At 42.2% G+C, this 27,967-nt stretch overlaps 1 protein-coding gene across 10 annotated transcripts in view; it reads right to left on the bottom strand.

Annotated features, from left to right (window-relative positions):
- Window positions 1-27,967, bottom strand: part of ENPP2 (ectonucleotide pyrophosphatase/phosphodiesterase 2) — a 222,248-nt gene that overhangs the window by 45,773 nt on the left and 148,508 nt on the right. For 4 of the 10 annotated variants that reach the window (XM_069731817.1, XM_069731814.1, XM_069731813.1 and 1 more), the window contains exons 13-23: window positions 23,333-23,455; window positions 21,188-21,219; window positions 19,496-19,623; window positions 18,507-18,594; window positions 18,208-18,295; window positions 17,329-17,501; window positions 16,833-16,881; window positions 12,207-12,263; window positions 11,614-11,724; window positions 7,672-7,808; window positions 5,224-5,359 (exon numbers count right to left, since the gene is read on the bottom strand). In XM_069731817.1, coding sequence (XP_069587918.1) covers window positions 5,224-5,359; window positions 7,672-7,808; window positions 11,614-11,724; window positions 12,207-12,263; window positions 16,833-16,881; window positions 17,329-17,501; window positions 18,208-18,295; window positions 18,507-18,594; window positions 19,496-19,623; window positions 21,188-21,219; window positions 23,333-23,455 — 1,122 coding nt within the window. The remainder of the gene's footprint in view (window positions 1-5,223; window positions 5,360-7,671; window positions 7,809-11,613; window positions 11,725-12,206; window positions 12,264-16,832; window positions 16,882-17,328; window positions 17,502-18,207; window positions 18,296-18,506; window positions 18,595-19,495; window positions 19,624-21,187; window positions 21,220-23,332; window positions 23,456-27,967) is intronic. The other 6 variants (XM_069731821.1, XM_069731819.1, XM_069731818.1 and 3 more) reach the window with 2 other exon arrangements.

Genomic DNA, 27,967 nt, shown 5'->3' with positions numbered 1-27,967 from the left:
GGCCTTCGATGCCTGTCTGCGGTCCATTCTTTCAACTACTACTACACTGACCAGGTCACTGCTGCCCGTGTACCCCTGGAACCAATTTAAAATTGCCTACAGCCATGTGTTATTATTTTAGGCCTTCGATGCCTGTCTGCGGTCACTCCTTCCACTAGGCCTCCACTGACCACACCACTGCTGCCCGTGTACCCCTGGAACCAATTTAAAATTGCCTACAGCCAGCCCAATTTTTTTATTTTAGGCCTTCGATGCCTGTCTGCGGTCCATTCTTTCAACTACTACTACACTGACCAGGTCACTGCTGTCCGTGTACCCCTGGAACCAATTTAAAATTGCCTACAGCCATGTGTTATTATTTTAGGCCTTCGATGCCTGTCTGCGGTCACTCCTTCCACTAGGCCTCCACTGACCACACCACTGCTGTCCGTGTACCCCTGGAACCAATTTAAAATTGCCTACAGCCATGTGTTATTATTTTAGGCCTTCGATGCCTGTCTGCGGTCACTCCTTCCACTAGGCCTCCACTGACCACACCACTGCTGTCCGTGTACCCCTGGAACCAATTTAAAATTGCCTACAGCCAGCCCAATTTTTTTATTTTAGGCCTTCGATGCCTGTCTGCGGTCCATTCTTTCAACTACTACTACACTGACCAGGTCACTGCTGTCCGTGTACCCCTGTAACCAATTTAAAATTGCCTACAGCCATGTGTTATTATTTTAGGCATTCGATGCCTGTCTGCGGTCCATTTTTTCAACTACTACTACACTGACCAGGTCACTGCTGCCCGTGTACCCCTGGAACCAATTTAAAATTGCCTACAGCCATGTGTTATTATTTTAGGCCTTCGATGCCTGTCTGCGGTCACTCCTTCCACTAGGCCTCCACTGACCACACCACTGCTGCCCGTGTACCCCTGGAACCAATTTAAAATTGCCTACAGCCAGCCCAATTTTTTTATTTTAGGCCTTCGATGCCTGTCTGCGGTCCATTCTTTCAACTACTACTACACTGACCAGGTCACTGCTGCCCGTGTACCCCTGGAACCAATTTAAAATTGCCTACAGCCATGTGTTATTATTTTAGGCCTTCGATGCCTGTCTGCGGTCACTCCTTCCACTAGGCCTCCACTGACCACACCACTGCTGTCCGTGTACCCCTGGAACCAATTTAAAATTGCCTACAGCCATGTGTTATTATTTTAGGCCTTCGATGCCTGTCTGCGGTCCATTCTTTCAACTACTACTACACTGACCAGGGCACTGCTGGCCGTGTACCCCTGGAACCAACATCAGAAAATATAAAAATAAGTATTTTGCTTATAAAAAAGAAAATACTGGTGAGATATCAAATGCAGACATTTTAACATTAAAAACAAACACACAACTCTAATCTGGTACAGTACTAAAAATGGCCACCAGCTACAATTACTTTCTCCTGCAAGTAGTTAACTGAAAGTTTTTTTAAATTGAAAACACACATATGGCATCCACCGAGTGTTGTCCTGTCGCGTCTTCTTTATATTATTGCCGAGAAGATGCAAAATAATGAAAATAATAAAATCATTAATTACCAAAATAATAGAGAAAGTCAACACCACATTGCAAATAAACATTCATTCCAAATAAAGAAGCAGGGCGCGTCCGAGGGTGAGTATATACCTAATAAGAATATAATCACCCTCGGACGCGCAATGCTTATTTCCAACAGCCTTCCTTCCTAAGAATCAGCCCTTCCGTCGTGTAGAGAGACGTTGTGTTACACTCCAAGGTGTTCCCCAGGTTGCCTTTCCTGAGCTTCGATCTTCCGGCTCTCGTTTAGTAGTTCTTGGAAACTACTCTGCATTAGGCCTTCAAATTGGGTATGGGGTGTAGAGAGATGGTGTGTTCCACTCCAAGGTGTTCCCCAGGTTGCCTTTCCTGAGCTTCGATCTTCCGGCTCTCGTTTAGTAGTTGTTGGAAACTACGCTGCATTAGGCCTTCAAATTGGGTATGGGGTGTAGCGAGAGGGTGTGTTACACTCCAAGGTGTTCCCCAGGTTGCCTTTCCTGAGCTTCGATCTTCCGGCTCTCGTTTAGTAGTTCTTGGAAACTACACTGCATTAGGCCTTCAAATTGGGTATGGGGTGTAGAGAGAGGGTGTGTTACACTCCAAGGTGTTCCCCAGGTTGCCTTTCCTGAGCTTCGATATTCCGGCTCTCGTTTAGTAGTTGTCGGAAACTACGCTGCATTAGGCCTACAAATTGGGTATGGGGCGTAGAGAGAGGGTGTGTTACACTCCAAGGTGTTCCCCAGGTTGCCTTTCCTGAGCTTCGATATTCCGGCTCTCGTTTAGTAGTTGTCGGAAACTACGCTGCATTAGGCCTACAAATTGGGTATGGGGTGTAGAGAGAGGGTGTGTTACACTCCAAGGTGTTCCCCAGGTTGCCTTTCCTGAGCTTCGATCTTCATGCTCTCGTTTAGTAGTTGTCGGAAACTACGCTGCATTAGGCCTACAAATTGGGTATGGGGTGTAGAGAGAGGGTTTGTTACACTCCAAGGTGTTCCCCAGGTTGCCTTTCCTGAGCTTCGATCTTCCGGCTCTCGTTTAGTAGTTGTTGGAAACTACGCTGCATTAGGCCTTCAAATTGGGTATGGGGTGTAGCGAGAGGGTGTGTTACACTCCAAGGTGTTCCCCAGGTTGCCTTTCCTGAGCTTCGATCTTCCGGCTCTCGTTTAGTAGTTCTTGGAAACTACACTGCATTAGGCCTTCAAATTGGGTATGGGGTGTAGAGAGAGGGTGTGTTACACTCTAAGGTGTTCCCCAGGTTTCCTTGCCATTGCTTCGGTCTTCCGACTCTCGTTTAGTAGTTGTAGAAAAGTACACTGCATTAGGCCATACAAAATGGGTATGGGGTGGAGAGAGATGGTGTGTTACACTCCAAGGTGTTCCCCAGGTTGCCTTTCCTGAGCTTCTATCTTCAGGCTCTCATTAAATTGTGGTTAAATGGAACAACTGCATTTGGCGTACTAGTTGGTTTGGGGCCTACTATCGGTGTCTGCCACTCCTTGCTGTTCTCCTCCACTGAACAAAGCTGTGCCGCCTGTTTACTACGGTTGCCAATTTTGAACTGCATTTCGACTACTTACTGATTTGGCCCTACTCTCTGTGTCAGCCTCTCATTCCAGTTGTCCTCCACTGCAATGCCCCCTGGTTATTCCTGTGTTACCAATTTTGAACTGCATTTAGCCCACTTTCTTCTTTGGGCCTATATCTGTGTTTCCACTTCATCGTGCCCATTGCCCAGCCAGTGATAGATGAGTCTGCTGGTACATTGACCCATAACGCAACATTCCCCGTGCACGCTACACAACAACATTGTGACCCTGCTGAAAGTCAGGTTGCTCTTCCCGCATACCATACCACCTTACACGGGGACAAAGAGGAAGGTGCAGATGAAAGTGCAGGTTCCTTCATCAGGTGGGGGGAGGAATACTAGTTGGCGACGTCACTGGCACAGGGCCTCTCATAGTACGCAAAAGTGTTGCTGCCGGTGGGAGGCGCCCCCGCCGTGCAAACACACCGCTGTACTTTGAGGGGCCCTGTGCCAGTGCCAATGCCAACGAGTGGGCCCCCCCTGCTTGCTCAGGATCACAGCACTTGCAAAGTTGAAATACTTACCTCTCCCTGCTCCACTGCCCTGAGGTGGTCCAGATTACCTGGGCCCACTAAATACTTGAACCAGCCCAACCCCCCACAACTTTAGCCAAATGACCCCCAATTTCCAATGCCTAACTATTATTATAAGGGAAATTAAGATTGACAAGCTTCATTAAGAAGAATGGATGGTTTTGACATTAAAATGGGCACTCTAGGTGTTTTCCTGGCCCCCACTCACTGCCGACTATGCTGCCCCATTGACTTGCATTGGGTTTCGTGTTTCGGTCGATCCCGACTTTACGTCATAATCGGCCGATTTCACTCGACCCGACTTTGGACATAGTCGGGTTTCGCAAAACCCGGCTCGACTCTAAAAAGGTCAAGGTCGCTCAACTCTAGTGAAAAGTTCAGAAATCAATATTTTGTGGAATAACCATGATTTTTAATCACAGCTTTCATGCGTCTTGGCATGCTTTCAACCAGTCTTTCACACGGTTTCTGGCGCAAAAATGTAAGCAGTTCTTCTTTGTTTGATGGCTTGTGACTATCCATCATCCTCTTCATTACATTCCAGAGGTTTTCAATGGGGTTCAGGTCTGGAGATTGGGCTGCCCATGACAGGGTTTTGATGTGGTGGTCTCTTGATTTTTGCCAGAGCTACTGCATATCTACAGCAGAAACTGGAGTAAGATTTATGTCAGGACTCACACAGAGGCACACGCCTCTCATCAGATCTTCTTGATTCATTAAGAGACATAAGAATTCCATCCTTCCCCATCACCCCCTGATTAAGACCAGCATGAAGACTGATTATCTTGGTGAACTGGGCCTAAATTTAACTCATTTTGCAAACTTCCTAAGAAAAGGAAATTGTGTTATGGAGAGTGATGGAACATAGCGGGTTTAGAACAACTGTGAGAATTTTAGGAAATGTTCCTCAGATATCCTTAAAAATGTTTCCTCATTAGGCCTCGCGGTCATCACAAAAGTGTCCTTCTCCCATATAATACCCTCTGTAACAACGGCTGATCACCAGAGGAACCACAATTAAACAAGAGGTGGTCTAAATAGGACAACCCGATCTCTACAAGAGTAAGGACATGAGGGGCAATATACTCACTCACTTGATTCGGATTTATGCCAGAAACACACATCCAGGCCCTGCTTAGCAAACACAGCACTTGAAGAAAATATATATCGCAACAGGTATCAGAAACCAGTGCAGAACTATCTTTTAATTATTATCTATAAACAGGTGTTCTATCTTTTCCCAGAAACGGCTCCACTCTTGTCGCAAGGCTATGTGTGGTACTGCAGCTGAATCTCATTCATTGGAATTGGGTCAGGCGGCAACATCCCGAGCAATAGGGAGAAAAACAAAAAAGATGCAAACCCTTTTCTTCTCTATTGTAAACATTTCATAGTTTGTAGCCTCTGACGCAGAACATTTAGAAAAAACGTGAAGCTGTTATCTCATCTGAGCTACAACTGACAGCAGCAGAAAATAATCAGGCCATGTTACAAGGTTAATTAAATACCAAATACGCACAAATATATCTCATGATGCCGAGATAACACTCACGAGGTGGGAAGAGGAATCCATAGGACATCTGTTTATCTGCCTTGTAAGCGGCACAGCTCTGACTGTTGCCTGGAGAAATGCGTGGGTCCAGCCTTACACAATTCGATAAATAATCCGGGATGCCAGATACTTCAGCCTGTGTCAGGAGAAAAATGTACAGAGCAATAAGAGGCCATTATATCAGGTAGACAGAGTCATCACGTGAAGCTCCAGGGAAAACCGTAAAATCAGCTTCAGAGCCCTCAACCTACTATGCGCCATGTCGTCCTACGTAGCCTAGGAGAGGATGCTCCAAGCGATGGTCAGTGGCTGCATCTCAGCTGGGTTGTCAGGTATCCATGTATTGCATCATCAAAATGCTGCTCTGTCCCTTCCCCATGGTTTACACCGCTGCACGTCCTGTTCAGAACGGCTACTGATAATCAGCATAGACCCAAGTGGATCTGAGTGGATAGAAATCAAATTTCTATTCCAACAAATGAAAAATTACACCAATGTATATATAAAAAAAAAAAATCACATTTAAAAATATAAAAACGACCCTTTTTTGCAAGCCCTGCCGCCTTATAGCCCAGTTTATGTAACTGGATGCCAGTGCAGAGTCCGATGATGCACCATCCCAGGATACAGCAGATTTGTCAACTCTGACATCTTTATCCAGGATCCTACTGGACATTCTGGAAGAGTTGGCAAGTACAGAGGGAAGGAGAATTCAGTGTCAGGAGCTTCAATAACAAACATTCAAATAAAATATTAAGAAAATAAGAAAAGTCGCAACTCCAGTACCGAACATAACTAGCCAACGCATTTCATAGTGTAGTTATTCCATGCAAAGACAGCAGTCTGAAACGTGTTTGATAGTTATGCTCGGTACTGGAATTGCAACCTTAATATTTTCTTAATAAAGTCTGATTTTTTTTAATTCTTTTTTTTACAGATATTGAAGCTGGATTATCCCTTCCTCCATTTGCTTCTCTTGCAGCTTTGCAAGTTTCCGTGCATCGGATCTCCATATGGATGATTTTCCTCTTTTTCAGTTGGCAAGTACACTGAAATATATACCGAATACTTCTGACTTGCAATAAATAAATACATTTTTACCTGGTGAAAATGTTGATCTCCCGAATCTGACAATGTTTTTATTTTGTTCCTGTGCCTCTCCATTCTGAAGATATGGCCTCTTCTTCTCGTTATATAAATCCAGTCTTTTTATCTAGGTGAACATGGTCATCATGAAGAAGCCCAAGAGTTGTTGACCACGCTCACTTGTCTGAATAGATGAGATTTATATACAGGCAAGAAGATACTATACTGCAGGAACAAAACAAAAAAGCATATTTATGGAAAGGGGGCCCTTCAACCCTGACAGGCAGTGGGGCCGAGAGACAATTGGAACCGCTGAAACTCTGAGTGGGAAGAGGCATTTGTGGTCCTAAAGACCACCAAAGATCTTAGGGCTTTTGAGAGAAAACAGTAATAAGTAAGGATCATTCAGGGGGTAGAGTTTGAGAAGAGTTGGGGTCTGTTTACATGGCGCAATTGCAGCACAATAAGACTGTCGATCTGCAAACTTATACTGATCAGAAATTGTTTGACTGCCTGTTTAAACAGGCAGCCCAAAGGAAAGGATGCCATGACTCTCACTGCCATTGTTCTCGGCAGTGTGAGTCCTGGTTACATGGGACGATGCGCCACTGAAAATTATTGTCTTTTACACTGGGCAAACGATCATTTCATCCAATGAACGAGAGTTTTGCACGTTCATCAAGGGATCGGCAGCTTGTTTACACTGCAAAATAAATCAGGAAACGAGCGTTCTTAACAACTGTTGTTCAGAATTATCTTGCAGTGTAAATGCTGCTTCAGTCTTCATAAGTATGATGGAGTCTCCGCATCTCCACACATGCAAGCTGATAACATACAATAGGTGGCATACAGAGGTATGGTGGACATCTTGGACATATTGGTGTGCCCCGTAATAGCTTAGATGTTGTATGGAGCAATACAATGGCCATGTGCATGAGACATTATGTAAGAGAAGACCTAATAAAAAATGACCAGTTTTTATTTTTTATTCCTTCTGCTTCCGTGACTAATTTGTGTATTTTTTCTTTTGTTTGTTTTGAATCTGCCCTATGGTTCCAGACACATGAACCTTTTTATTTAGTACCAAGTTCTGTGGCCCACAAGATCCTTTGGGGGAGTGTGTTTAGTCTTCTTACCCTGGGAGCACCGCCCTATTGTTAAAGAACTTAAAATTAGCATTAACTAAAAAGGCCCATATCTCTGGAACTGTATGAAGGATAAAACAAAAAAAAACAAACCTGAATATTCAGGGGAAGAGCAAAACATGAAATATTTGACTTCGTGACAATTCCACTTTTAGTGAAAGCTTAACCCACTAGGCTGCACAGTGTGATACAGTTGGACCAACTATGGCATACTGACCTGCTTTGACACCGTATACGATGTCCAGAGAGGCATCTGCAAGGCTTCACTGTAGCCACTTACAAAATCGCTGTGATGAAGCACACTGTACTTGGTTTTAAATAAAACCGCTGGTCGCCCATACAAGAGGTTTTTGTCTGAAATCACAGAAAAGGTGCAAAGCAAACATCAAACTGAAGCACATACACAACACAAAGCCAATACAGAGAATAAGGTAATAACAAATATAGCCAACTGACATGGTAACAATAATAATCTCAGAAATCTGTACCATTACTCAGAAAAGGACCTAGAGACCTATCATCAAAATACATATTGGCAACGAAGAAATAGATGATACACGGTCAACACAGTATCATATAAGAATACAAACTTTATTAATATATATTAAAAACAAGTGCATGAAGGTGATACAAAAATTGCGCCACAGCGAAAACGCCGCAACAAAACACCAGAGGCGCGTGCACAGGAATGCCAGTCCTCAATACATAATATAGATAATATTCAGAGGTATAATACAAAAAACAGAATAGAATATACAAAAAAAAACTTAAGAAAATAAACAAACTAAATATAACAGTGTATGGCATTTTCACTATAGAGTGGGAACCGAACTGATGGCAGAAAAGCACTAAGAGTTCTCAAAGACTTGACGCAGAGGCACACCTGATATATTATCAGTGTACCATATTAACCTCCATATTAAGTATAGAACCACTATCGCACAGAGTCTCAGTGAAATACGCCGCCATCGATCTCTAGTATACACACATAAATGCACTGCCACAGAAAAGTACCCACCGCAAGAGGACTGGAACTCCCGTGGACGCGCCTCCCTTAAGGGGCGGAGGCGCGTCCACGGGAGTTCCAGTCCTCTTGCGGTGGGTACTTTTCTGTGGCAGTGCATTTATGTGTGTATACTAGAGATCGATGGCGGCGTATTTCACTGAGACTCTGTGCGATAGTGGTTCTATACTTAATATGGAGGTTAATATGGTACACTGATAATATATCAGGTGTGCCTCTGCGTCAAGTCTTTGAGAACTCTTAGTGCTTTTCTGCCATCAGTTCGGTTCCCACTCTATAGTGAAAATGCCATACACTGTTATATTTAGTTTGTTTATTTTCTTAAGTTTTTTTTTGTATATTCTATTCTGTTTTTTGTATTATACCTCTGAATATTATCTATATTATGTATTGAGGACTGGCATTCCTGTGCACGCGCCTCTGGTGTTTTGTTGCGGCGTTTTCGCTGTGGCGCAATTTTTGTATCACCTTCATGCACTTGTTTTTAATATATATTAATAAAGTTTGTATTCTTATATGATACTGTGTTGACCGTGTATCAGAGAATAAGGTAACCAGCATGTAAGTTACACAAGCTCCATCCATGAGCTACCCAAAATGACCTGGGTGTGCAATACCTGGGTGTGATCTACCATAAGCGTGAGAAACAAAAAGGCGTCGTAATACAATAGGGATATAAGCTTTTCCGCAGCAATGGAATAGTACAGAAACACACTGACACACACAGACTGGCTATGTAACAAGTACTTTACATCGAAGAGGCACAAACTTAGTAGTTGAAGAAGGCATTCTGCAGAATAGAAGCTGTACAGTACCAGTAAAAGCTGTAATATTTCAGAAATCCCACACATACACAAACATATACGTTTTTTTCCTTACCGAATTAGAGCAGTGCCGCGTTTTTTAAATCTGCAGCAAGGTCAGTTTTTTCACTGTTTTTGCACCCATTGAATGCAATAAAAAAAGGTCAAACACACTGCAAAAAAAAAAAAAAAACCTGCAGCAAAAACCCTGGGTTTTAAACAGTGTTTTTTTACTCCCAACAGAACATGCTTTTTCTGTAGAAAAACAAAAAAAATCCTGTAAAAACTTTGCAGGTGATCATCGCCTCTAACGGTCAGAATGTTAAACATAAAAAAGTCCCCTTGGTACTGCTAACATAAGCATAAAGTGTTGTTTCATCTCTGTGGACATGAGACACCGGGCTGTCTGCTCTTTTCTATGGGATAAGTGCCTCATATTACTAAAAAAATTTAAAAATAAATACATAAATCAGGTTTCACGCCAACTGACTACCGTATCCTACATTAACACATGAACGGCATTGGGCTTTAGAGTGCCCAATTTGCAAAATTAGATCAGAACCGAGTCTCTGTATTTGAGGGTGGTGGTGTTTAGGGCTCAGGCCCACAATTTGCTGCGTACAAATGTCTATTTCCAATTTATCTCGGAATAGATAAGACAATGAGACTGAGAGATTGCAGGCGGCATTGCACAATTTAGGCTACTTTCACATTTCCATCGGTACGGGGCCGTCGCAAACCATTGGCCCGACCTACCGACGGACGTTGTGCTAAATTTAGGACAACGTGGGCAGCGGATGCAGTTTTACAATGCATCCGCTGCCCATTGTGATGAGCGGGGAGGAGGGGGACGCGTCGCACAAAAAAAACGTTACATTGAACGTTTTTTGTGATGACGGTCTGCCAATTACCGACGCATCCAGTGCCTCGACGTATGGAACGTGTGCCCATACTTTGTGATGCGTCGGTAATGCAAGTCTATGTGCAAAAAACACATCCTGCGGGCAACTTTGCAGGATGCGTTTTTTGCACAGAACGACGCATTGCAATGTCTTTATAAAGATGGAAATGTGAAAGTAGCCGAAGAGAGAAAAGTTCATTATTAGACTCCATGATAAACGTATCTCAGTGATGTAAAAGGAAATTTTTCCTCGAGATACAAAAAGTGTTAAAGTGTTTGTCTTCGCTATTTTTCCATTATATTATGTCTGAAGATTTGTTCCTTTGAATTGGCAAAACTGAAAATTAGCATGTTATGGGGGGGGGGGGGGGGGGGGCTAGGCTACGGGATGGAATAGCCGTGCGATTCCACACCAGCTATGTAAAATCCCTCACAATCAATTTTTTCTTTTCTCCACTTCATTCTGGATTTTCACATAACCACACATATTAATCTTCCCAGCTTGAGTTCTATCGATTCCACCTTGAGACAAGTTCAAACCTCACTTGTCTTAACTCTCTTTCATCTCCATCCACTTTTTTTACTGTTTACAATTACTTTCTCCATTTATAACCTTTCACAATTCCTAACATTCACATCTTTCTATCACAGTTCACCACATTTCAATCTGCTTGATCATGTTTTAACTTTCTTCCCTGCTCCCTTTCCAACTTTTTACTTAACTTTTTTTCCACCCTGTGTGTCAACTTTTTTTTTTGTTAAAGTTCAATAAGTTCATTACCGCTCATACCGAGAGACATTATACCGACCGCCACATCCACCTCATACCAAGTTTAAAAAAGCCATTGTGCTAAAAGTGATTTTATACCATTATGGTTTGCAGTCACACATTATATAAAATAAATAGTCTAATATGAAAGACATAGAAATTAAATTTTTTTATGGCTTTGTATCACAAATCACATCCATTTTTGACGACCTCATCCATGAACAGATATAACATGTGATGCAATGCTTTATATGGTAATTAATGCACCAAAACGCGTCAGCCCCATACAAACTATAAGCAACGAAATCAGAAATTCATAATGTTGGCTTCAGGACAGTCAAAGAATATATGGAGCATCGAAGATACAGACAGTATGCGAGTACTGTGTCGAATTGGGGTGGAATTTCTGATAGGTCAGATACATAGCGGAGTTGGGAGGGGGAGGTCCTACTCTATTCGTGGGTGTAAACACAATAGGTCCCTCCCACAATAGTGAACGCCCCTGCCTTAATAATGTTGTTTAACACCACAGTTCCTAGAACCAAACTGTAGACATATTTTAACGTAAGCCAATCTTTACGTATCTAAAACGGAAAATGTGTTAGTTTCATCTGGTATTCAAGAGCTGGACAGCCATTAAAGGTTTAGTTTCAAAGGCTCACCAGCTCTGCTCGTCACTGACACTCCTGAGGACATCTCTTGCGGGTTTTCCAATGAAGAAGTACTTAAGGCTGCTTCTTCTGAGCTACCAATTAACCGCTCAAGTGCAGCCCCTTTAATTCAAGATTAAAGAAAGAAAAATGACAGCGTGACAAGTCATATACTGCAGAAGTCTGTTACTCCCACCGTCACCACAGGTAAGACACAGGGAACAGGGGTTGTCACAAGGTTACTCCCACCGTCACCACAGGGAAGACACAGGGAACAGGGGTTGTCACAAGGTTACTCCCACCGTCACCACAGGGAAGACACAGGGAACAGGGGTTGTCACAAGGTTACTCCCACCGTCACCACAGGTAAGACACAGGGAACAGGGGTTGTCACAAGGTTACTCCCACCGTCACCACAGGGAAGACACAGGGAACAGGGGTTGTCACAAGGTTACTCCCACCGTCACCACAGGGAAGACACAGCAGAACAAGCGGTTGTCACATGGTTTCAGAAAACCATGATGAACAAAAACACAAAGATGGAAGGAACAGGGAGCATGGACTAACGGAACGGGTAAGTCAACATCAATAATTAATTAACAAACCTGTATTTCTCGGTGGCACCTCCTTAATCTCATTGCTAAGTTCATCTACTGCCACATCTGTCAATACAAACAGATACAGAAAAATTAATTGAAAAGGATATAAAAGATAAAAAAATATAAAATAAAATGTAATATGAGGAGATCCTACAACAGAAAGGTGAAACGAGTCATCTAGGCCAGGACTAAACCCAGAATGAGTGGAGGGTAGAAACTCTAGGAGTCAACCAGATGGTTCAGGATGTCCATCGGCCTAGTAATTGAGAATCTCTCGATCGATCATTGTAGCAAAAATGGAACCCAAAGACATGTGGATGAGGTCAGTGGAGATTAAAAGGGGCTGGCATTTCTGGTACAACAATATTAATTCTATTAATTAAATCTGTAGCATTATCACTGTTACTTGTTTGTTTAGGGGTTATAATGCATTTAGTATTGTAAATGGAGAAGAATTTGTGACAAATGCAGTTTATAGATTTTTTTGGGGAGGAGGAGGGGGTGGACCTGCCAAATTTAAGAAATTAAAAATTTAATAGTGGTGACTGCAAACCATAACATGACTGCTTAGCTTGGCTGTTGTGTACAAAGCATGAAGGTAAATTTTAACTCTGCGACTGATAGGACAGGTGAATGAGCTCATGCTCAGCTTCTGTAAGGTTAACTCAGTAACAAAAATATTGTATAATCAGGGGGTGTAGAGGAAGCAGCCTGGAGCTTGGTGTCCAAAATCCACACTTCCACGTGGTTCATGATAAACATGGAGTTTGTTTACAGTTTTGACCTGGGATTGAGGAGCTTCAAGCTATGACTGTCATATCATAGAATTAACATGGGACTGAATTGGGGGTATAACCCTATGGATGAAGGCTGTACATTTCTCGGAATGAGGATGCTACACAACCGGCATCTTATTTTGATTAAATACAGTATATATTCTAACCACCAGTCACACCACACAGAATAAGCCCGGTCCGCTACACCAAGATTAACGGTTTTAACAAAATTACTTAATCTTGTTGTTAAATAGAAAACGATTAGTCCAAAGTAAATTATTCTTATTAATCCAAGTACTGTTAAAACACACAACGCAGATATACCTATAAAATATGCATAATCCATATCGTCCAGCAAGGTAAGATTGGCTAAGAGGGAATAAGGGAAGAGGGATTTAATGTAGGGTCCTGGTCAGCAATGGTTGCTTTCAAGGAGAATCTTTAAAAATTGTCTATTACTGCCTATGGTCCATTGAATAATGTGGATCAGAGGGAGAGGAGAACCATTCTCCGTGTGTATTTAAATTAGCGATTAAATCTCTACGAGGTAAAATTTGTTCCTCCTTCGGACCATAAAATCCATATGAGCAGCAAATTCTGTTTCCATGTCCAGTTTATGCTCCTTTGATGCAGATTTCAAAATCTGCTCGACAAGAACGCCCACCATGTTCAAGCAGTCCGTACAAGACTTCCCAGTCTGAACCTCCTCTGCTCCCCATGTTCATACTCAGACTGTTTCAATGTTGTGTACAGACCTTGCTGAGCAGCAGGTGAAAGCAGCATGAACTGAGTATTAAAACATCACTGCGGCAATGTGTTTGGAGAGAAGAAAGCAAAATAAGGTTATAGAAGGCTAATACAAAAATTAATACATTTGCAAAGTCTGGAGGATAAATGAATAAAAAAAAAAAGTTTAGTTACTTTTTAAGGTGACGTCTCCCAGATGTTATGCACAAAGCACAGTATGACATTTACAGGCATTTCTCATTAGCAATATATAACTCACTTGGTATCAAAGACTATGCCCTCTCCACGATCTCTTCATAGTTCACAAACCCCACATTTGGCATCTCCCATTCTCATACTTCTTCTACCTCTCGCCCTCTGTTGTGTCCCTCAAGGCTCTGTCCTGGGACCCATACTCTTCATCTATACCTTTGGCCTGAGGCAACGCAAAGTCCCATGGCTTCCAGTACCATCTATATGCTGATGACACTCAAATCTACCTCTCTGTGGTCCAGAATCCCAGAGTGTCCATCAGCCATATCCTCCTTCTCATCACGCTTACTAAAACTCATTGTGGACATACCCAAACTAATCATCTTTCCTCCATCTCACTCACCCCCCCCCCCCGTACCTGATCTATTTAATTATAAATGACATCACACTTTCCCATTTCACAAGTCCGCCGCCTTGATGTAACCTTTGACTATACCCTTCGCTTCATACCACACATCCAAGCTCTTGCCATCTCCTGTCACAAACTCAAAAATATTTCGAGAATTTGTCCCTTCTACAACACAACCTACTAAAATGTCAGTGCATGTCCCTAGTTCCTGCCATAACTACAGTAATATCCTCCTCTGGGCCTCCCAACTAACACTCTCGCACCTCTCCAGTCCATCCTTCACTCTGCTGCCTAATTAATCCACCTCTCCTCTAACTACTCCTCCGCCTCTCTGCTCTGCCAATCTCTTCACTGGCTTTCTATTCTCCAATGAGTCCTATTTTAACTATTAACAATGACTTAGAAGTATGAAGTATCGACGAGACAGATTATGAACGGACTTGTAACTCATCTCCCGATACCTTCACCCCACAATTAATATCCATGCTCACAAGATCCACTTCTCTTCTCTGCTCTCAAATCGCCTCAAAGACTTTTGAACATCTCCCATTCTCTAGAACTCAGTGCCTCAACATGTCCAATTATTTTACACATTTGGAACTTTCAGACGGAACCTGAAAACTCATCTCTTCAGGAAGGTCTACAGCCTGCAATAATACCACTGCCACCTCAGTACTACCAGAGCTGCCACAATCCCCCAGACCTGCTGTCTCCTTCTACTCCATGTAGACTGTCAGCCCATGACTGCAAGGTCTTCTCCCCCTCTGAACCAGTCTGCCACTGTTAGTTTGTTCAATGTAATTTATACATGTGTGTTTGTTAACCATTTCCACATGTACAGCACCATGTAATCAATGGTGCTCTCCAAATGTACAATAAAATATAATACATTACAACAACTATGGCTTCCACAAAGCCATACTGAAACATTAGAATGGAAATTTTAGAAGTAGGATTTTTTTTTATTATTTCTTTTCATTTAAAACGCCTTTTAGACATAATGGATCTCAAAATCACAGACAGTTATGCCTAGAAGTACCGTATCTGTCGACCTCGGTACATTCTTTGCACAAATTTGTAAATTTTTCAATGTGTCGTGTTTTAATATATTTAAAGTTTGAGATAAATCAAGGAGTTCTACAGAGAACATGAAATGAATAAAAAAAAAAAATCTTCGAGTGGGAGCCCAAGATGGACAAAATGTATGGTGAACATTCTTCATCTAGAAATATTTAGTGGTTGATATCCCATTTTTGTTCTCTTGATTTTGTCATATGGCTACAGTCAATGTATGAAATAATAAGTTGGTAGACAATTCTGGAAACTGGGCCAAAAGAGACATTGCAAAAAAAATTAAGTAAATCTACTTGTGTGTTTTTAAAGAACTAAGATTCAATAGAATGACACGTTGCCCCAATTGAGCAATGGTATCTGTATTATAGAAGTCATGAAGAAAAAGGCTCAACCTCTGGTCCTATCACAGGGTGTTGAAAATCAGTTCACAACCACACAACTCCAGAGGAACTGTACTGTTTTCAAACAAAAGGGTGAAAAAATGGTTGAATGACATGAAAAGAGTTTGAAGGGGGATTCACACACTAAGCCCATAATTCTATAATATGGAGTTCATTTTAATCTTGGCTTTGGAGCTTTTCTGCTTTTTCTACTGGCATAGGTAGTCAACTGCAGACAATTGGTGCCTTATCATAGCCTGATAATTTGGTTGACAGGTCTTTTAAGGTTCTAATTATGTGTTGTTGTGTCTTGGTACCTTTTAAAGGGAACCTGTCACCCCCAAAATCGAAGGTGAGCTAAGCCCACCGTCATCAGGGGCTTATCTACAGCATTCTGGAATGCTGTAGATAAGCCCCCGATGTATCCTGAAAGATGAGAAAGAGGTTAGATTATACTCACCCAGGGGCGGTCCCGGTCTGGTTCTGGTCCAATGGGAATCGCGGTCCGGTTCGGGGCCTCCCATCTTCTTACAATGACGTCCTCTTCTTGTCTTCACGCTGCGGCTCGGGCGCAGGCTTACTTTGTCTGCCTTGTTGAGGGCAGAGCAAAGTATTGCAGTGCGCAGGCGCTGGCCCTCTCTGACCTTTCCTGGCGCCTGCACACTGCAGTACTTTGCTCTGCCCTCAACAGGGCAGACAAAGTACACCTGCGCCGGAGCCGCAGCGTGAATACAAGAAGAGGAAGTCATCGTAAGAAGATGGGAGGCCCCGGACCGCGATGCCCATCGGACCAGAACCGGGCTGGGACCACCCCTGGGTGAGTATACTCTAACCTCTTTCTCATCTTTCAGGTTACATCGGGGGCTTATCTACAGCATTGCAGAATGCTGTAGATAAGCTCCTAATGCTGGTGGGCTTAGCTCACCTTCGATTTTGGGGGTGACCAAAAATTGGTTTATTAAAAGATAAACAGTTATTGCACTACCCTTTCTATCTGGCAAAGACTGAATCCATTATAAGCAATTATTAAGTAATCACACCCTTTCTTTCTTACCGTCAATTCCTTTAAGATATAGTCGTTTATTCAACTCCTCAGCCTTATTCTTCATATGAAAGATAAAATATTAGAAAAAAAAGTTATGATTTGACAAAATTGTTCTGCTAAAAAAAATAAAAAAAATAATGAAAATAATAAAACACTCTCAGGCAGCATTGGTAGAAGGCCACTCCAAAAATCAGTGTGTGACCCCCTACAAAGTTTCACACAAGGGTCTTCATATAAGGCAAGCCAGAGACACTCTTGTAGACTATTAATCGATGGCCTAAATTCAGACTCCATCATGTGAAGCTTCTCAAGATGTTCCCTCATTGGCAGAGAGCTTCTACCTTCTCCCCGAGTGTTAATGATGTGCTGGAAGGGGGCTGACTCGTCTCAAAAGTGAAAAAAGAGAAACTTTCTCAAAAGAGAAACTTTAAATCCAACTTAGAAGTTTCGGAGCAACACTGTGTACCACATACAAAAGTAAAAGCAGGCATTTGTTGGCCTTTACCTTGTCATCACAAGAACACCCAAGTTCTTCATTTACAGTGGATTGAGAAAGGACTATAGGCACTGGTTTGGAGACTTCGTCAGGTGTTGCTGGCTTGTGAGATGCTGCTCGTAAGAGGTGATTTAGACTTCCATGAGTCCCATTGTTGGGGGCAGGTTTCAAACCCAGAAGATCTGATGATACAGAAGGTCATGAAAAAAATGGAATATAGGGAATATGAAGTAAAAAAAAGTTACAAAAGCACATACAGATAGGACTGAAGTTGGACAGCCAATATGTGCTCAGAGTTTCACTTCCCTGAACCCTCTTATTTTGGCACCCATCCATCAGAAAGGGGGCAACAACCATGGTGAAGACAACATGGAACTTGATCATATGGAAAGTGGGATGAAACTGGAATTTAGAGGTCTGTTGGCCAAACGATGCTTTGGACAATGGTTCGGTCAACTGCCATCTCAGCAGACTCTCCCATACATAGGAGCACCATCTTGGGCAACGCTCCTTTGGGCATCTTGTCTCAGGGAGAGCAAGGTGATAGACAGTCCGAAATTTGACATGTGCGATCGACATGAGAATAGATCATAAATATCAGGCTGCCAAGCAATTTTAACGATCAGCTGGAGGGACAGCACCACACAAGGCACTGCAGCATTGTGCTAACTGATGGCTGGCAGAATCAGATCACCTTCAGTTATTCGTAACTCATCGTAAACATCCCTTTACTTAAACCAATAAATGATTGCACAGGGCACAAGATATTACTGTTTTTTTTTTTGTTTGTTTGTTTTTTTAAGTAAACCAAATTTAAAGAATTTCAGTGCAAGAATAAGCCACGGGTATAATATTAAAACTAGAAGAAATGGCGGGACGGTCACTTACCACACATGACGTTGTACAGCTCAATGTTTTCAAACGGTTGAACTTTGGTCTTAAATTTAAATGAAGGTCCGTGGCCAACAAAAACAGTCTGGAAGAAAAAGACATCTAAGAAATGAAAAATGACAATTTTCTTAAAACTCAAAGTTTAGTAAAACATCAAAATGCCCTTCACCTGAAATAAAACCGACCAGATAATTGCCAAAAAATATCAAAACATTCTAGTTTAGATGGGCATTCATTGTCTCGTCAGGTTATCAGCTATTGAATCAAAGCTCCCAATGTTGTTCCCCTTTCGCTACCTGCATGCTGGTTATCTTGTTGTCATAGCCGTGGTCTCCTTGGAAGCTGCATTTGCCGGATGACTTTCTGTATACATCCACTTGTTTTCTGGGTGAAAAAGGACTTAAGGTTAGCAAATGGCAAAAAGAACTGCTATATTTTGGATGTCTGAATGCATTTAATGTTAAAAAGACCCTATCAAAAGTGACCGTCAGCACAGAATGACTCTTCAAAACAAGTACAGGCGCTCAGGGCACCGTTGGAGTGGCCAAACATTGAAGTGCACCTTCCCACCTACTTGTTTTCCATCTATCTCCAAACTCCCCTCTATTCTTTGATTAGCAGCTCTGACTTTATAGCGCTAAAGAAGAGAAGATAGATGGAAATCAAGTAGGTAGGAAGGTGCACTGAACTATTTGGTCACACCAAGGGTGCATCATGCATCTGTACCTTGCGCGCACACAATGACTGTTCAACCGAAGTCCCACCGCTCGGTGCCTCATGGTGGGGCCAATCATTCAATTATACCTTCCCACCCGCTTGTTTTCCTTCTATCTCCACCGCCTCTTCTTTGATTCAGTTCTGCTTTCATAGAGCTAGAGAAGGACAGAGATAGATGGAAACCAAGTAGGTGACAAGGTGGATATACATGATCAGTGCTTCGCGGTGGAGCCAATCATTTATATACACCCGCTTACATACTTTGTTTCCATCGATCTCCGCTCTATTCAGATGGGGTGGGGGGACAAAAGTGGTTCTCAGCAGTCCAACATTGCCAAAAACAAAAATTACAGATTTTAATTAGGAGTAGAGTAAGTGGGCTCACATCCTCATTCATCTTTGGGATATGATCACTTTCCTAAATAATTTATAGTTTGTAAAGCTGAATTCATGTAGTCTTGGTGGAGTTTCAGTTCCAGATATTAAAAAAAAAAAAATTAAATTTTTTATTCCTCAATACGGCAATCAATTTGATTATTTAATATTTTTTACTGGAGCAATGACTAACTTTGCGACATGCCACATCCGGTCCACCAGCAGATGAATGTCCTCTATCCTTCTGTTATAGGCATAGTGTAGCCTCTTTGGAAGATGTTGCTTCAGATACGGCTTAAAGTGCTGATCTTTGTTCTTACACTGGAGAATAAAAAGAGTAAATTATTTTTATTTATTTATTTTTTTCAAAAAGGAACAAAGAGAATCTACAAAATATGTGTTTTGACTCATCGCTATTTTCAATTCATTTGTTTGTGATCACTAAAGTGAAACTATACCGGTTTATATCCAGATGATGGACATTTTAAACAGCTAATATTTATTCATTTTTTCTCACAAAGGGCTCAGAAAAAGCCCTTTGGAATGGTGCGAAATTCATTGTTTTTGGGCTTAACTCCACTATCTCCAGGAGCCTCACAGAAAATGAATACAGGGGTGGTGAACATGGCTGCACCACTGCTCGCATTTCACGGTCTCATTCTTGGGATTGGTCAGAATCCCAGCAGTGGACACCCATTGAATAGCAAGTGATCCTATAGATTTATTCCTTTAAAGAGAATGTACCACTGGAAAATTAGATTATTTTTTTTAATTTATGTAAATATATTTTTTATATTACATATGTATTTCTAAAAAAAATAAAAATTAGAAATCTTGCAAATTTCACATTAGCCGTTGGGGCTACTTTAGACTTTTACGTCATTTTTTTTTTTTTTTTTTTTACAGAAAACTTCTCAATCATCACAGAAAGGATTGCGATGACAGGTAACCACTTAACATGCAGTGGATAACACATTATCAACCGATCACAATAGGTGAAATCTATGATCCCCTTGCTTTAACCCTCCCTTAAAAATGACTTCTGCACATACGTCATTACGTTCCCAGAAAAAAGAAGTTTGAATCCAATATAACCCCAGTAATGCAGATCATAATATGAAAAAAAAAACAAAAAAAAAAAACAAACATTAAAACTGGAATTTAACACTTCATTTTGTGACGCAACGTTCCCTTTAAACTCTGCTCACATAACATGATGTCTAATACTAGACAGATTGAGGCCAAATAGACACAGTTACCACTTTCATAGAGTGAATGGAGGCCCATGACCTTTCTTAGGTTTGTATCCAACATTCATTGGGGAGAGCAAAACAAGTGCAAAAAGAAAAAGAAAAAAAAAATCTGAAAACTTTTTTGTTTCTAAAATGAAAACTCAGAGTAGAACGCTGTTTTACTTTGCAGTAGTATTATTAAATGAGAAAAAAGTGTGAACTTAGTCTCAGGGTACAGTATGTGCACACGTTGCAGATTTGCTGCGGATCCACTGCGTTTTTTTGCGGTGCAGAAACACTGCAGATCCGCAATTGATTTACAGTACAATGTAAAACAATGAGAAAAAAAAAACGCTGTGTAGATGGTGCGGAAACGCTGCGGATTAAAAGAAGTAGTATGTCACTTCATTTTTGCGGATCTGCAGCGTTTATAGAAATCCGCAGGGGTAAAAAACGCAGCAAATCCGCAAAAAATCTGCAGCAAAAACGCTGCAGATCCGCACAAAAAACACCACAAATCCGCAGCTGCGTTTTCTACCAAGACATGCAGAAGCTGCACCAGAAATTCCTAAGGCTAATCCGCAACGTGTGCACATAGCCTAAATGTAGCGTCCTGAAAAAAAAAATCTCCATACACAACAAATGATTCTTACCGTTAAATTTGCAACAATGACTTTTGGATCATCTAAAAAGCAAAATTAAAAAAGATAGGAGACAATGAGTACATCTTGTATATTACGGCATAAAACAGAAATTTTCGGAATCAAATTGGAACATTGAAATAAGAGTACGAGCAAAATGTTGACGTTTGTAAACGGTGGTATAATCCTGAGTTTTTTTCTGAGTGGTCTCCTTAGAAAAATATTAGGGTCACACACAAGTTGCAATTCTTTAGATTTCCTGTTTAGCCCTAGCCATAAATCTCTTTAAGAAATATTGGAATGTAGTCGCAAAGAGGTGTACCCATATAGGACGTTTATGGCATATCTACACGATAGATGCAGGTCCCAGCACCAGGACCTCCATCTTTCTCAAAAACAAGGCCCCTACAGTCAGGAATACCGGTATGCCTCTCTCCAGTCTCTTGTATCTAAGCACTGAACACTGCTGCGCTATGCAGTTGTCATACTGTACAATTTTCATAGTATGTATAGAATTGAAAAGAGCTGCACATGCGCAGCAAACCCTCTGTCTCCTACAGCAGAGACCCTTTTCTTATGCTTGATCTTGATCTCAACGGTCAGACTTGCATGCTTCTCAACAATTGTGCCCCAGCAGTCAGGAACAGAAGAGTTATTGTGCATGCACAGCTCTTTCCATTCACTTCTATATAAGCAAACTGCTGCGCCATCGCCATACTCAATATTTTCATAAGTGCTACGAAAATTGTGGCATGCAACAATTGCATTGCGCAGCTGGTTTTAGAGCTTATATAGAAGTGAATGGAGAGAGCCATGCATGCGCAGTAATTTTTCCTTTTCTCACTGCTAAATACTGGTTACTGAGATACATGCAGGTGTGAATGCCAAGATCCCCATCGAGTTGGAGGAGAGGGCCAAAGCTCCATTTTTCTGTTTCTATAGGTGCTGCAAAAATTGAGAGTGGCGTAGCCACCCTTCTGTCCATGACAAATGGAACCCTGTTCTTAAGATCAATAGGCGTCTCAGCTCCGAGACTCACATCTATCGTACAATTATGCCATGTCCTATTATTGTGCCAAAAAAAAAGTACCAAATAGGACAACCCATTTAAAAGAATTCTCTTTTAATACCTATTTTATCTCTATACGGAACAGCCAATTGGCCTACTGTTACACCAACCACAGGGGTTGTCCTTCTTCCAACTTTCCCTCAGCAAGGATTTGTAGTTTTGCAATCAGGGAAGCCAAATCTGGGTCACGCCCATGAGGAACCAAGAAAGCAACTTAACATTTCTCAATCACATCCAATTATTTTTTTAAACCAGTGTTGAGCCTCTATACAATGTTAAGTATTGATCCATGAACTGCGCAAAGCACAGAAGCTTATTTTAACCACTAACGCATCAGTGTCATATGCAAAAAGTTATAGCTTGAAGCACTTTCAATTTTCAATGCATTGAAGGAAGACTTAGAAATGCATTGAAAATGGAGGAGGGACTTACCACTAGTCTCTACTTTTCTAGTACAGACATGACAGTACACTTCTCTCAGGTCACCTTTACTGCCATAGGAACGAGCATTGAATGTGCCCGATATTTTTTTCTTCTTTGAGTTTCCTACAGCTTTAGGACAACACTGACCTGGAAGACGAAGTGCCTGCTTATATACAATGACCACCTCTCTAGGATCACAAATACTAATCACGGAAAGTATGCACTGTGGAGAGCGGCCAGGTGTATGAAACCCAAAGTGGCATAGATATGGAGGTGGACCAACCACAACCATGTAACACAAGTCAAGGTCTTCACATTGAATAGTAGGAACCTTTTTTGTTTTAATAAACATTATGAAATGGTTAAACAAAAGTTTTAAGAAGATCAGTATGCAATTAAAACGACCTTTCATCCACATTCACAAGAAAAGTAAGATCTGAATTTTTTTTGTTGCTATGACTTGGGTAAAGAAGAAGCTCAATCTAAGCAAGAGCAAATAATCAAATACACAATGAAGAGGATATTAGAGTAATTATCCAAAATTTTGAGACCTGGAAGATTTGTTGATTTTTTATTTCTTTTAAAATTGGGATCATAAATTAAAAAATTGTTATATATTTTTTTTACAAATTTTCAGACTTTCTAGCGGGTTGCACTTCACTTACGTTTTGGTATATTATTCTTGGTACGCATGCGCCCCAAAGAGCCGGGCAAGAAGACAAAGTCATCCACATTGCTCAGATAGGAGGTGAGAAATTCAGTTCTTTCGCAGTTTGCTTCCTCCATGCCTGGGGGGCAAAATATCAAGAAAAAAAAAATGACCAACAGATAACCTGACAACATTATTGATTATGGACTCTAATGATTTTGTCCTTGATTTGGGTGAACGATCACTCAACCTAACGATCATAAAAATGCTCAATTTATCCTTTTAGGAACACCATGAACACTAAAGGAAACTATTAAAATGGTTTAATATGTTAAAAAAGGTATAAGTCAACATTGAATGATTTATACATTTGGGGCTTTTGCTTTAAATTTTGATCAAATTGGGCGTAAGTGACTAGGTGATCTCTTCAGATGGGAACCTGCACTACTCTCCTGGTGCTAGACCTACAAATTTCAATTGATCAGTCCAAAGCTGTTTTTAACCACTTTGAGCATATGGACATTACTGTAGGCCCTGCCCTTGGGTGACCATGTTTGGTAGGGGGCTCAACAAGTGAGGTCCCTCCAGTCGTGGCTGATGCTAGCAAAAATAAATAGCTGGAATCTGTCCAACAGCTGCATTTTGAAAAGTGGCTTTTCCGGCAGTTAACCATTTACTTGCTGCTGTTATTTTTTGACAGCGATATTTAGATGACATCACAGCCAGTGCACGTACGCCAGCACCCAGCAACCCCCCCACCATGACGCAATCATGGATCACTCATGCGTTCAGGTCTACTGAAGGACCCCATCATTGCCATCATGGTGCTCCTCCATCTCACTGAAGTAAGGGCACGCAATGCCCTCCCTGTGGGCACGTGTTGCAGGCCCTTACTTCAGTGGGATCTGGATCAGGATGAGGAAGCATACATCACAAGGATGGGGGTGCAGCATATACAAGGATAGGGGTGTACATCCCAATATGGGGTGCATATATCAAGATAGAAAGCATATTCCTTTATATATCTGCAGTCTGGTACCCTTGCTCCCGTCTGTGGCTGCTCTCTGTACAAGTTTTTTTGTTTTTGTTTGTTTTTTTTAAACTAAAACCTCAGTATTAAGTTTAAATTGATAGATATATATTTTATGGCAAAATGCCATCTTGGCAATTTAAACCTTTGTATTGTCATGTGACATCAAGCCCAGAGGTTAGCAATGGAGAGGCATCTATAAGACGCCCCCATTACTAACCCCATAGTCATATTGTATAAAAACACAACCCCCAGAATAAAGTCCTTTAATTGAAAGAATGACAAGATCAGATAAATTTGAAAGAGAATAAAAAACACTAACAAAAAACAATATTTTTCACCTGTCCGCTGAGAACATAATCCATTTGTCCCACGATGGGTGTAGCTCTACTACATCTAGATGGCAAACTGCATGGTTGCTTGATGCGACCATACAGCCTGTCATTCAATAGAGACACTGAGCAGCATCTACTACAGCTCAGTGTCTTGCGATGAACTCCTATGACTTGACCAATGTCATCGCGAGCGTGAGAAAGTTCTCACGCTCTCGATGCTGTCAAAAGTCATGCAAGTTCACAGCCAATGGGAGAATTTCTAATGGCGCTCACGCTGACGTCAGCTGGGTGAAGCGAGTTCATTGGCTATGAACTCCCAGGACCTTTCTGATGGCACCCTGAGAATGAGAACTTTCTCACGCTCGCGATGATGTCAGTCAGGTCATACAAGTTCACCGAGAGATGCTGAGCAGTGGTAGCAGATGGTGCTCAGTGTCTCAGCTGGATGGCAGGCTGTAACGTCACATCATTCAACAATGCAGCCTGCCATCTAGATGTAGCAAGGCTATACCCATCGCGGGACAATCTGATTATCATCTTCTTGATGGACAGGTGAAGACTATGGTTGTTTATTATTTTAATTCTCTTACAGGAGACATTGGCTTCACTGGAATGGGTGAAGCAGTAAGTATGATTTAATTAAGATTTATTAAATGACTTATTATTTCAATTAAAAGGACTTTATTTTGTGTGTGTATGTCTTTATACAATATGACTATGGAGTTAGTAATGGAAGTGTCTTATAGACGCCTCTCCATTACTAACATCTGGTCTTGATGTCACCTGACAATACAAAGGAGACATCAACCCCCCCCCCCCAACTATCACCCCTCTTACCACCTTTTGTGGAGCAGCTGAGGGCTGATGGCTGATTAGCCTGGTGGCCAAGATCCATTACTATTAATATCAGCCTGCGGCTGTCTGCCTAGCCTTCGCTGGTTATTACCGTATATACTCGAGTATAAGCCGAGATTTTCAGCCCAAAATTTTGGGCTGAAAGTGCCCCTCCGTCTTATACTCGAGTCAAGGTGGGTGGCAGGGTCGGCGGGTGAGGGCGCTGAGGCATACTTACCTAGTCCCAGCGATCCTCCCGCTGTCCCTGCCGTCCCACGGTCTTCTGTGCTGCAGCTTCTTCCCCTCTTCAGCAGTCACGTGGGACCGCTCATTACAGAAATGAATAAGCGGCTCCACCTCCCATAGGGGTGGAGCCGCCTATTCATTCCTCTAATCAGCGGTGCCGGTGACCGCTGATAGAGAAAGAAGTTGCGGCACCGAAGACCAGGCAGAGGGACAGCGCGAGGATCGCCAGGACTAGGTAAGTATAGCATATTCACCTGTCCTCGTTCCAGCCGCCGAGCGTCGCTCCATCTTCCCGGCCGGCGCCTCCATCTTCCCGGCGTCTGCGCTCTGACTGTGCGCGGCGCCCTCTGCCTGATCAGTCAGAGCAGAGACGCCGGGAAGATGGAGGCGCCGGAACGAGACGCCGGGAGCTGCAATCAAGGGAGGTGAGTGTGTTTTTTTTTTTTTTTATTGCAGCAGCAGCAGCGGCGGCGGCGGCAGAGATTTATGTGGAGCATCTATGGGGCACAGTGAACGGTGCAGAGCACCGTATATGGCACAGCTATGGGGCACAGTGAACGGTGCAGAGCACCGTATATGGCACATCTATGGGGCACAGTGAACGGTGCAGAGCACCGTATATGGCACAGCTATGGGGCACAGTGAACGGTGCGGAGCACCGTATATGGCACATCTATGGGGCACAGTGAACGGTGCAGAGCACCGTATATGGCACATCTATGGGGCACAGTGAACGGTGCAGAGCACTGTATATGGCACAGCTATGGGGCACAGTGAACGGTGCAGAGCACCGTATATGGCACATCTATGGGGCACAATGAACGGTGCAGAGCACCGTATATGGCACAGCTATGGGGCACAGTGAACGGTGCAGAGCACCGTATATGGCACAGCTATGGGGAAATATGAACGGTGCAGAGCACTGTATGGCACAGCTATGGGGAAATAATGATCTATTTTTATTTTTGAAATTCACCGGTAAATGCTGCATTTCCACCCTAGGCTTATACTCGAGTCAATAAGTTTTCCCAGTTTTTTGTTGCAAAATTAGGGGGGTCGGCTTATACTCGGGTCGGCTTATACTCGAGTATATACGGTAATTATAGGGGGACCCTACGTCTTTTTTGGTGGATCCCCCATTTTAATAGCAATTAAAGGCTAAGCATAGGGCTGTGAGCTGATATTAATAGACTGGGAAGCTCCATAGGTATTGCCCCCTTCCCATGCTATAAACATCTGCCCCCAGTCATTGGCTTTCCCTCTGCTGGTTTGGAAAATTATGCGGGAGCCTAAGCCATTTTTTTCTCAAAAATTTCTTAATTAAATACTTGTACAGTAATGTGCACACGCACTGTACTAATTGTATAGGTCACTGACATCTTTATATCCATCTATTTGTGGAGACCAGACTGAACCAAAGGATCCATTTTGTCTCCCAGATGAAATCTGCTTCTGCACAGCAAACTTGACATTTCCTTTTATAGAAGTAATCACGCGCGCATTTCTCCTTGATATTGTAGCCTTTCACCCACATACCAGATATTGTAACTTTTCACTAATATAGATTTGCTTTGTAAGTGATTATGAAATATGAGCGCTTGTGCGCATGTCTGTAAATGCCTAACTTCTTACTATATAAAGAAGGGGCAGCGCCCAGTGAGGCAGGCGTGCTCCGGGGCTACCCCTGTTTATGAACACACAACCTTTGTGCTGCGTGTCATTTACTTGGATTCCTCAATCCAGGAAGCCAGGGACGGAAGAGGACTCAACAATTTCTTGGCGCCCGAAACAGGGACCCGAGGCGAGAGTGTCTACTCGAGATTCACCTACGGATACGGACAACGGAGATCTGGGATAATGGACGGCAAATGAATTGAAAAACCTGGCCAGGTAAGAGACATTATTAGTTCTCTTTTATCTGCCCTGTATTATCCGAAAGATCTCTACGAGCCGTGTCACGCTGGGTTAGTCTAGTAGTGAGTAGATACCTATAAAACTCGGGTTACCATATTGTATAGATTTATGAGTCCTGTCCCTGGCAGTGTGTGAACAAGTGTGAAGGTTGTGGCATGTTATGAAAGAAGGATAAAAGTACGTAGAACAATAAGCCGAAATTGTTAGGACAAGTCTTATTAGTGAAGTCAGCCTAACTGGGTCATGTGGTTGCGTCCTTTCGGGGAGACCTCCGCCCATGCTTGACTCTCTT

This window comes from Ranitomeya imitator, chromosome 6 (genome assembly GCF_032444005.1).
Source record: "Ranitomeya imitator isolate aRanImi1 chromosome 6, aRanImi1.pri, whole genome shotgun sequence".
In the NCBI taxonomy this organism is placed as follows: domain Eukaryota; kingdom Metazoa; phylum Chordata; class Amphibia; order Anura; family Dendrobatidae; genus Ranitomeya; species Ranitomeya imitator.
This window is presented reverse-complemented; position numbering and strand designations above follow the sequence as displayed.